At 33.5% G+C, this 12,533-nt stretch overlaps 1 protein-coding gene across 1 annotated transcript; it reads right to left on the bottom strand.

The window, feature by feature from the left end:
• Window positions 1-4,590: 4,590 nt before the first annotated feature.
• LOC145012938 (putative glutathione S-transferase) lies at window positions 4,591-5,863 on the bottom strand. Its single transcript, XM_078971735.1, has 2 exons — window positions 5,344-5,863; window positions 4,591-5,226 (listed from the first exon to the last, which is right to left on the bottom strand). The coding sequence occupies exons 1-2, from the start codon at window positions 5,653-5,655 to the stop codon at window positions 4,885-4,887; spliced, it is 654 nt and encodes a 217-aa protein (XP_078827861.1). The 5' UTR covers window positions 5,656-5,863; the 3' UTR covers window positions 4,591-4,884.
• Between the last annotated feature and the right edge of the window lie 6,670 nt (window positions 5,864-12,533).

Genomic DNA, 12,533 nt, shown 5'->3' on the forward strand with positions numbered 1-12,533 from the left:
GGATTAATGGGTTGATATTGGGCCCTGGGCCCAAATTGGGGAAATGGATAATATGGATCCTTTGACAATTTTAAGATTACATTATTAATTTAGTATTCTTCATTTTGACAGTCGAGGTTGTCGGTGAGGTAGCGGTTGAAGACTCTCAGTTCAGTTATGCACTACTTGTTAGGTGAGTTATTCTCACTATATCAATAGGGTCTAAGGCACCAAGGCCAGCCGTTTAGTTTATTGTCCTGATTATAGGATGTTATTATGCTAGCATGAGTTGTTAGATCAGTATCTTGATAGATAGGATAATGCTATGCTTAGTAATATGTATGATCTATGCCTGTTATTGATTGATTATGTGTTATTGTATATGTTGACATATATGGTTGTGGTAAGGTTGAGACGGTCCTGCTTTGTGCTGAAGGCCAACATACCCGGGGCGGTCCGGATAGGGTGTAAGCCATACGAGGCGGTCCAGTCATGCCGAAGGCCCGACAAGCGGTCCGGATAGGCTGTAGGCTCTGCGAGGCGGTCCAGTCATACTGAAGGCTCATTATACATGTTGTTTGTTAATATTTTAGTGGATGTTATATGTTGGTGTTTTGGGGGTAACTCACTAAGCCTTCGAGCTTACATTTATTTATTTTTGGTTTCAGGTACTTCAGGTGACCATGCCAAGGCGAAGACGTGACGTACACATCCTCACATTTTATGATTTGGGATTTCTAGGAACTCTGATATGAAATCATTTTGAAAACAATTTGAGAATTATGTTGATTTTTGAATAATTTTATTTAACCGGATTGGTTTTGAAAAGTTCAAATTTTCTTGTAAATTTTTAGGTTGTCACATACATTATGTAAGGTTTTGTGTAGAAGAGAACAACTGTAAGTTAAAATCAAACTTGATCCACTATATAATGCTTCAGTTTTGTTCTTTAAGCCAGAACCTTAACAACAACCTCACCAGTCTGTTTATTGCAAACTTGACCTCTGTAAATGCGCCTTCACCAATTGTTCAACCAATCAAATATTTATCCACATTCTTTGTTACCCTCTTCATCATTAATCCAAGGCTCAAAGAACATAGATCATCCATAATTTCTCTAACCTCTGATTGAAGACAATGGAAAAACTACACAACATCCGACATTTATAACTATCTATGTAAAATAACAAAAGTCAAATTTATATAGTAAACCAATTAAACCGATTATGGAGCATTGACATCATTAGCTCCAATCCTCTACTTCACAAAAAATATTATTATTTGAGGAAAGTGTTGAGCTTAACGTATTTGTTTGACTAGTTGCAAAAGTAATCATCATTACAAAGAATTTGGAAAAAATGTAACATGCCCTAATTCTTGTAGTTAATATGACCATTAGACCATTTATAAGATTTCAGATGCAATGGGCCAGAGAGGAACTTCGATCTGGACCATTCAAAAGTATTGCAAGAAGCATCAAGAAAATGATTTTATCAGTTAGGCATTTTACCAAACACTTGGTGGGCATAGTGCCATATATAGTTTTAAGCATAAAATGGAGTAAAGCAATAAACTGAAACTCATAGAGCGTCCATTAACAAAAACTGTAACTCGAATTCTAAATACATGCCAGTGAAGATGCAAGAGGTCAACATGAGATCAATGATAAGTAGTTCAAGGCATCCTAAAAACCTATAAATTTGATGTTTGATAACAGAGAGTATAAGGATAGATTACAAAAAGTATGATTCTACGAGTGTTTCCTTCTTCATCCTCCGATTCTAACCTCTATTATTGCTCATACAATACCCATTACTTCCCCCTTATATAATACCTCATACAAGTAACCTACACAACTACGCAAGGTTGGAAATCACTATTCATCAAGCGTAAGAATATTCATTGAGGTCTAGGTGAAAGGAGGCATATCATCTATGGTGGTTATGGTGTAGGCTAGGGTTTCGCTAGGTTATGTTGGCGATGGTTCTGGGGAGACGGGGTGAGTTGGCGCGTAGAGCGTGATTGTGGTGGCCATAGGAAGCTGATAAGGTAATGGTAGATAGAGATAACGACAACTTGTCATCACAGTGAAACTCGGTGTAAGCCAAGGAACAGACCTTAAGAAGACGATTGATGTCGGACGATTGAATCATTCATCAGACGATTGAATCATTTAAAACCTTCAACGCATCGTTTCAGTAAGAGGAATTGAAAAAGAGAGAAATAGGTAGAAGGGGTAATAAGGTAATTGATCGATTGCCTAAGAGAGAAAATGAAGTATGAGAGAAAGAGGTAGAAGGGTAATAAGGTAACTAAGCGATTGCATCTTTTTTTTTTCGGTTAAAAAAAATAAAAACCCTGAGGTATTATGACTATAAAAAAGAGAGTTTTTGACCATAATAGGGTGGGTGGAAAAAATATTTACCATTTTAGTGTTCTTTCAAAACTATTTACCATTTTAGTGATTTTCTCCTTTTTCTTTTATTTTTTAGTTTCCTTTTCAGTTTTTTTTTTAATTTAAATATCTTATTTTTCTTTTTTCCTTTTTTATTCCTTCTTTTTATTGTTTTTCTCATTTTCTTTACTTTTTAGTTTCTTTTAAGCTTTTTTTTTTTAATTTAAATATCTTTTTTTTTTCTTTTTTATTCCACATTTTTATTTTATATATATATATATATATATATATATATATATATATATATATATATATATATATATATATATATATATATATATATATATATATATATATATATGACAACTTTCATTTTAGTTTTTTTATCCTTTTTTTCTGTATTATTTAAATATCTGATTTTCTTATACAACCTTTTTACTATCAAATTTTAGCCTCAACATTAAAAAATCATAAAAAACCACCACTATAATCAAATTTTAAGGTGCAAAAATTCCAACATTCACATACAATGTTTTTAAAGTGAAAAAAATCTCAACATTGTTCCTTACAAAAAAAACATCACAAAAAAAAACCCCAACATTGTTTATTACAAAAAGAAAAACATCACAATTAGCTTCATCTTGAACCGTTAAAAATTATTACTTGTAAAAAAAATAATAATAACAAGAGAATAACTATAACAAATACCATAAAAATATTATTTTTTTAAATTACCTTGGTGTAGACGGACATCGTTTTCGATTATGTCCCGTTAAATCCACGTGCTCGAGAATGGTTGGAGAGTCATCCACTTAATAGATGTCCGTCTATGTCAAGGTAATTTAAAAAATAATATATATATTTTTTACAGGTAATGATTTTTTACCGGTTCAATATGAAACTAATTGTGATGTTTTTCTTTTTGTAATAAACAATGTTGGATTTTTTTTGTGGTGACATTCACCTACAATGTTTTTTGTAAGAAACAATGTTGAGATTTTTTTTTTCACTTTAAAAACATTGTATGTGAATGTTGAAATTTTTGCACCTTAAAATTTGATTATAGTGGTGGTTTTTGATGATTTTTAATGTTGAGGCTAAAATTTGATGGTAAAAAGGTTGTATAAGAAAATCGGATATTTAAATAAAACAGAAAAAATTAAATAAAAAAAACATATATTTAAAAAACAGTAAAAAATGATAAAAAAAACTAAAATGAAAGTTGTCATTTTTATATATATATATAAAGGTGGAATAAAAAAGAAAAATAAATAAGATATTTAAATTTAAAAAAAAAAAACTGAAAAGAAAATAAAAAGTAAAGAAAAATGAGAAAAACAATAAAAAGTGGAATAAAAAAGAAAAACAGAAAAATAAGATATTTAAATTTAAAAAAAAAAAAAAAAAAAAAAAAACTGAAAAGGAAACTAAAAAATAAAGAAAAAAAAGAAAAACACTAAAATGGTAAATAGTTTTGAAAGAACACTAAAATGATAAATATTTTTTCCATCCATCCTATTATGGTGGAAAACTCTAAAAAAATGTCCCGCATCCGAATGTCCTTAACACTAAGTTAGCCGTATTAGAATACAGTTAGCCGTACTTGAATGTACTTAGCCGTATTTGAATGTAATTTTAAGTTGTTTTCAAATTCTCAAGTACGGGATACCTTTTACCCGTATTATATATCCCTGTATTATATTAACGTTTTTCTAGCAGTGATAAACAAAATAACCCAATAATGCCAAAATATATTTGCAACTGATATTAAATCCTTGAAACAAAATATAAAGGACTTATATGACATAAAATAGGAACCGAAAAAAACATATTGGTGACTGAATAGAAACTATCAAATATCAACCTTCATTCCTTGCAAAATCATATTAAGAATTATTGTGACACAAAATCAAGGACCCGAAGGAAACGTATCGGAGACAATTAGTATTGCTTTTCTATTTCCAATACTCTCATGTATTAGGGGACTAATTTTTAGTACTAAATACATATAAAAACCACTATATACTACTAGATAACCGGACCCCGGTAAATCAGTCTCTGATGGATGCCAACTCATGACTCATTCTTAACAATATGCGATTGATCTTTAGTCTTTGATACCTGTTTTTTTTATCTCTTGTAGTGGTCGTCGTTGGAGGTCAACTTATATCTTTATAGGCTGTCGTTGCTAGAGCAAACACAGCTAAAAAACAATATTTTTGTAGTAACTATAGAATTATATAGGATATACGTTACAAGAGCCAGAAGCAATCACAGCCAAACGGCTAGGACCAGGGTCTCTAACCCTCCATCCATGGATATATTTTTCATATCACAACATAAGTAAGACTCAACATCGAAAACAAAGTGTGCAAACTACATATATATTACATAACGACAACTTCTCATTGCAACAACCATGGATGTTACAGAAACTTCAACTTCGTTAAGCACAAACACATAAAATGTAACAAAGAAACAAGATTTATATGTAACGGCTACATATATCATTATGCCTTACCATATCGCTTCTTGAAAAATTCAAGCAGGAGTTCTCTTGGAGGTAAGATTTCTTTCACAAATTGACAGTTGACAAACTCATCAGCCCATTCGGTGAGTTTTGGAAACTTGTCTTTCGTGAAAAACTTTATTTCGGTTACTTCTTCGATTGTTCCAAGCCAATAGGCTATGAAATCAGCAGCAATATCAACCAGGTTAATGTTGTCACCTCCAAAAAACTTGGTACCTTTGACTTTCAGTTCGTTTTCTAGCATTTGCAGTTGCTCACATGCTTCTGCGACGACTTTCTCATCTCCATTGCTGCCAAAAACCTTGAATGCTGCAGGGTTGCACTGAACACATACCATAAAATGTGTTAAAACAAGAATTCGGTATTATACATGAATTAACCATACAAAAACTTATATCATTAATTAATGAGGATCATTAGGAGAGAACGAAATTGTTACCTTATCATCAATGAATTTGGCCCAAAATCGAGCAACAGACCTGTCGTAAGCATCCTGAGGCAAAATCGGAACCCCTTTCCAGACATCATCGATGTACTCCACGATCACAAGAGACTCTGCGATCGGATTTCCATTATGCAGCAGCACCGGTACCTTCTTATGAACAGGATTGTACTTCAAAACGTTGGCACTCAAGTTGGAGATATCTTCTTCGAAGTTTTCGTACTTGATTCCCTTCATCTTCAAAGCGAATTTCACTCTGCAAACGAATGGACTTCCTCCAGCGCCATACAACTTCACTTCATCCCCCATTTTCCGATAATCTGATTGGAAATTTGAAACAGCAAAACACCTAGCTACTTTCAGGTTCAATTTGGAGATGGCTGGATTGTTAAATGTTTCGATGAACGATCCATATAAATACTAGCCCGAGACCGGAGTTGTTGGCCGTTGAATATAGCATAATCAGTTTCAGAGCAATTACTGAGAAATACGCTGAAAAAACTTGTACATCATGAAAGATAAGTTGTTCTTTTTATTGGAATCTGTAACATTAAAATTTGGAGCTGGTAGACGTCTCATGCTTGTGCGTACAGAGTTGATATGACGGAAGCGATGATGCAAGCTTTAATTATATCTTAACATGCAAGTTCAACTTTAAGGTGTTGTTAAATGTAATACTAATACCAACAAGTTGTAATTTAGTATCGCTGATGTTAACAATAATTTTACCGTTTTAGATAAAAGAAAATGATAAATATATATATATATATATATATATATATATATATATATATATATATATATATATATATATATATATATATATATATATATATATACACACTAGCCGTTACCCGCGCACAGCGGCGGGGATAAATAGCTTCTTTCAACGATTTTTTTTTAAAGAAAAATGTTATGTTCCAAAAGAAAGTTCATGTCGTGGGTGAGAGGAAGGGCGGTAGTCGTGATAGTGGTTGATTGAAGGCGAAAGGAGGCAGAGCGGATGTGGTGGTGGTGGTTATACTGTCTTGGTTATTGCTTAGGGTTCTTCGAGAGAGTGTGCGTATATTTCTTACTTTGAAGGGATTACGAAGATAGATATTATGAGATTGTTTGTTACCAATGTGAGAGAAGAGATCCTCTATAAATTGTTGACATTGACCGCTTCAAATGGTTGAAGTGTTGAGATTGACGGGTTCAATTTGCAAATGAATTCTTCTATTAATTTGATACGAGATTTTTAAGGGATAAAGGATATGGTTAAAGTTTTAATATTATTATATTATAAATGGGTTGTACTTCAAACTTAATAGTTTGGACGTCTTAAAAAAATAATATTATTATATTCAATCTATTTATAGAAATAGTTAGATTTATTTTATAAATAGTAATATATATATATATATATATATATATATATATATATATATATATATATATATATATATATATATATATATTCTAATTATTTTATATAAAAGATCTAAAAATCAACGAAATTTCACAAATAACCATTTATTTTGTTTTGTAGTGCGATTACTTCGAAATGCTAGTGGACCGTTTTTAAAATTTTATATTTGGCGGACGGCCCATGTGAAATGGGCCCACAATAAGAAAAAATATATATACTCATTTAATGAAATGGCTTTTACTTTCAATCTTTTTAAGTAGGGATGAGAGTAAGTCTAAATCTAAAGGTAGACCCGGATCCAGAAAATTCGGGAACCGGTTAATGAGATTTTGTAGGATCGGAAAATGGTTCCGGGTAAAATAGGTCTAGAATCGGAAAACCTAGAAATATCAAAGTGGGTCGAATGGAACCGGAAAACCTGAGACAACCTGAATTTTTTGATAATTATTTAGTGGTTGAACTTTGAAAAATTTCAACTTTAATAACCCAACTTCGGGGAACTGTAAGTCATTGAGTATTAAACCAAAAATGGTGAAATTATAGTCTAAAATCGTTTACAAACTCTAAACTACACATTGCAAAAAATCTCAAGATTATTTGACTTCAAACGAATTAGATATGCATGTTTTAAAATTTCACATAACACAAAAATAAAGTTGAAAAAAAAATCGCAGCTTTGATATCCCGACTTTGGGAGATTATAAATCAATGAATAGGAAACCAAAAATGATAAAATTATAGTCTAAAATCATGTACAAAGTCTATACTACACTTTGGGAAAAAAAAAACTCATGCTATTCTTGTTGGATTAGGTGTCTAAGCCCATAACTATATTTGATATGTACTTGGCCTGATAGTAGCATGGTCCTTTTGGGTTGTCTACACCATAACAACTTGACTGAATGAATTATAGAGAAAGAGGTGAATTATGATTTATTAATATATTATAAGAATAAAAAAAGAAATCATATTATTTAATTAATATTTATCAAGAATTAATTTAGAATTAATTTTGTGATCAAAATAAATTAATTGAATTAAGGGGATTGATACTGTAATTATAAGATAGTTATAAAGTTGGGCTTAGGATCCATAAGGGAGGAGTGGACGAAATCTATGTGAGAGTCCACATAGAATTTGTCCAAGGGGCCTTCTAAAAGGATCATGTGGGCTGCTTAAGGACTAAGCAACTGGATTAGGGTTTTGACTGAAACCTTAGTTGCTCAACTATATAAAGACCCATGGGACTCTAGAATTTGGCCACTTGAACCCTAAGGAGAGTACCAGCCGAAATCTTTGTGATCCCTAGCCTTTCTCTAATATTCTTCCAACTTGCTGTTGGTGTTTGTGATCTATTAGAGGCATCACATTTGAAGTGCTAAGCTCTCAAAGGTTGAATATCAATCTAGCTACAATTGAAAGGTAAGATTCTAACTTTGTTTTAGATATCAATTTCGATTAATGCATGCTAGATTATGGTTTATAGCTTTCGATGATTATTGCATGTACAATTAGACAAAACCTAGATCCAAAGCTTTAGGTTTTCATATGCACCATAGGATTGATGTAATGCTCAAAACCCATTAGTGGTATCAGAGTCAACTTGTTTTTCTATTGTATTTGATGCATTGCTTAATTGTTCTTAGCTGAAAAGGTAAAAAATCCGAATCTATCTGATGAACTCGTCGACTCCTCTGATGAACTCGACGAGTCCAAAGTTTGACTCGACTCGTAAGTTGGTAGATTTTTCGGGATTTTGACCAGAATTGGATTAGGATAATTACCAAAAACATTTTTGATTGATAAAATTCGATTTTTATTATATGGTAATGATTATCCTCATTCAATTAGAAGATAATTGTCAAACTTTAGGATAATTATTAGTTTATATGATAAAGATAATTATTTGTATTATTTGATATGAATTATCTTGCCATAAATTTAATTAGGTCAAATGTAGATAATGAAAAAATTATTTGGTTAATTAAATTATTTTAATTTGAAATAGAAAGATTTTGAAAAAGTTTCAAAATTTGCTCTTAAGTTTTGGAATTTAAATTTTGATTAAAAAGTTTTAATTTTGAAATATTTAAACTCTAAACCGTAGAGTTTTAAAAGTTTAAAATTCAACCCTTATACTATTATAATATTAGAAGATTTATATATATATATATATATATATATATATATATATATATATATATATATATATATATATATATATATATATAAAGCTGGTCTATGAGGGGTGTTTAGGGAAACGACCTGTAAAATGACCGTCATTGGGTATCCATTCTTACCCACCGCACTCTTAATTAGTGGAGGGTCGTTAGCTGAACGGGTAGAATATGATAAACTAATTACTCATTAATAAGTATAATGATTTTATAAAGTAACTAAATGTTTTCATAAATTCTCAATCTTAGTTACTTTAAGAAAAATGTAAAAATGATGTTGTTCCATGAAATTGCACTTTTCACCTTGCCAAGTCATTAGTGGAGCGTGTGTGGCTAACCGGCACACTAATTTGGGACTAGCAAGAGTGGCGAAGGGTAGCTTGCTGTTTATCATAGATTAATGGAGCGTGTGTGGTTAACTGACACATTGATTAGGTGATAAATGACATCGAGAGTACCAAACACATTTTCATGGTTATTCACACCTAGTTTGTGATCCTTGGTATCCTAGTCACAAACTTGAAGGGAATAATCGAGATTTAAACATGCCATTGAAAAGTTCAATGAATCTCAAAAGAATCTAGGAATTTCAACTCATTTAAAACCTAAATTCCTTTTCATTTTTCATGGTGAAAATTGGTAAATCGTCATTTACCTACCTTCAAATTATTTGCAATGAGATTAAGACATCCATTTTCTAAATTGTAAATAATTATGTTGGGTTCTAGCCCCAATTTTTTCATTTCGGTGTTAAATTGGGGATTCTTATCTAAACTAAACTTGTCTCTTTTCTTTTGTCAGATGTCGACTTCAAACAACGCTACTAACTCCAATGCCTCTAGCTCTTTCTCCCTCATGAATTTGTGTGGGAGGGTGATCTTCGATGGATCCAACTTTAAGGATTGGATTCGTAACATACGCACGGTCACCCTCTACGAGGACAAAGAGTATGTTCTCGATGAGAAACTAAAAGAGATTGATCATAACACTGCTACTCTCGAGCAAATCGCTCTTTTTTATACTCATGAGAGGAGCGCGACAAAGGTGTCGTGTATCATGCTCGTGACCATGACTATCGAACTCCAAAAGTCGTACGAAGACTATTATCCCTACGAGATGCACCAAGATTTGATGGAAAGGTACCATCAAAGTGCTAGGCAAGAAACGTACGAGATCATCGCCTCCATGATCACTACAAAGATGAATGATGGAGAGTCCATCACAACCCATCTACAAAAGATGCAAAGGTACGTGGACCGCTTGCTGAAGTTAAATGTAAACTTCGATGAAGAGTTGGCCATATATATTATTCTACACACTTTGCCTCCATGTTATGATTAGTTTCGTATGGCCTATCATATGAACAAGGAGGAGGAAAATCTAAGAAAGCTTCAAGGCCTTCTGCGAACTGCTGAGAGTAGTTTGAAAGGTAAGTCTGTTGCATCTACTCCTATTACTGTTGCCCCTGTCTTGGAAATTGGACAAGAGAAATAGAAGAAGAGGAAGGCTCCTTCTAAGAGCCACAAGGGAAAGCCCCATGATGGATCCTCTTCTAGTGGGACCAAAGGTGGTTCTCTGCTCCTTCTTCCAATCTGAAGGATGCAGAGTGATTCCACTATCACAACAAAGGGCATTAGAAACGAAGTTGCCCAAAGTATCTATAAGACATCAACGATGGGATGATAAATCCCACCTTCGCAGGTATTTATACTATTCAATCTAATAACTCATCACATGCTATTTCTTGTGTCCTTGATACAGGATTTGGTTTTCACAGTTGTTTTGATTTGCAGGGTCTAAGACGAAGTAGGGACGTGGAGAATGGGAATATGAACTTGATCATGGGGAATAGGAAAGCGTCGTCTGTCACCAAGATTGGAGTTTATTCTTTAGTGCTTAGTAGTGGGTTAGGTTTAGAGTCGAATAATGTTGGTACTCGTCAGAAATAACAAGAAACATTATTTGTTTTCATGGTTTGTATAAACAAGGTTTTAGATTTTCATTTAATAATGAAATTGGCTCTATTAATGCTTTCTTGAATGGTACTTTCTATTTTGAAGCATTGTCTTGTAATTGTATATATGAAACTGTGATGGTTGTAGACAACTTAGTAAAGAATGTGTTGCATATCAATTCGTCCAATGGTGTGGACAAAGGATGTTTGTGGCATTGTCTTCTTGGACATGCCAACAAGAAACACATAGCCCAACTCCAAAAGGATGGAGTCTTAAAGTCATTTGACCTAAAGTCCGATGACAAGTGTGAATCTTGTTTTTTTGGAAAGATGACCAAGTCACCCTTCACTAGTACTTGTGCTAGGGGTGAAGATTTATTGGATCTCATACATATGGATGTATGTGGGCCCTTTAGATCTACCACAAGGGATGTGAACCGCTTTTATGTGACTTTTACCGATGATTATAGCAGGTATGGGTATATCTACTTAATCAAGCACAAGTCAGAAACTTTTGAAAAGTTTAAATAGTTTAAACAAGAAGTTGAGAATCAGCTGGGCAGGAAGATAAAGATGCTCCGATCTGATCGAGGTAGTGAGTATCTTAGTATCGAGTTACACGACTATCTCAAAGAATGTGGAACTGTTTCGCAATTGAAGCCGCCTAGGACAACGCAGTTGAATGGTGTGGCTGAGAGGTGCAATTGAACCTTGTTGGACATGGTTCGTTCCATGATCAGTCGAGGTTCGTTACCTATCTCATTATGGGGGTATGCCTTAGAGACAGTCACCCATATCGTTAATCTAGTCCAAACTAAGAAGGTTCCCAAAACAACTCACAAGATGTGGAAATGGAATGTTCCCTCGTTAGCACATATCAAGGTTTGGTGTTGCGAGACTTTCGTAAGACGAGAGACTCACGACAAGCTCGAACCTCACAGTGAGTGATATATTTTCATCGACTACCCACAGAAGTCTTTTGGATATCTCTTCTATAGACCGAGTGACAATGTTGTCTTCGTTGCGAGGAAAGGGGTTTTCTGAGAGAGAACTCATATGCCAAGATGACAGTGGGAGGCAAATTGATCTTGAAGAGCTTGAAGAATCAAACGATGTAGGAACCTCTAACACTAGCGATCAACCCGAGGAGAAAACTCCTGTTGAATCGATTTACGGGTCCTTACCATTTAGACATTCCAGTAGAGTTAGTGTTCCACCCGTATTATATGGTTTCCATATAACTGTTGAGGGTGATACATTTACCAGTGATAGCACACTGATAAATCTGGATGAACCTAACAGTTACAAGGAAGCCATGGCAGGCCCAGAGTCTGTGAAATGGAAAGAGGCGATGGACAATGAAATTCAGTCTATGCATGACAATCAAGTTTGGAACTTGGTTGACAATGTGTCAGGTCGTAAGAGGGTCGGGTGAAAATGGATCTTCAAGAAGAAGACCGACATGGATGGGAAATTACACACTTATAAGGCACGATTGGTTGCGAAGGGCTTTACTCAAACTCCCGTAGTTGACTATGATGAGACCTTCTCACCAGTAGCGAAGATTAAATCTATAAGGGTTATGCTACCCATAGTTGTGTTTCATGATTATGAAATATGGCAGATGGATGTCAAAACCACTTTC

This window comes from Lactuca saligna, chromosome 8, assembly GCF_052625555.1.
Source record: "Lactuca saligna cultivar CGN05327 chromosome 8, ASM5262555v1, whole genome shotgun sequence".
NCBI classification, from domain to species: domain Eukaryota; kingdom Viridiplantae; phylum Streptophyta; class Magnoliopsida; order Asterales; family Asteraceae; genus Lactuca; species Lactuca saligna.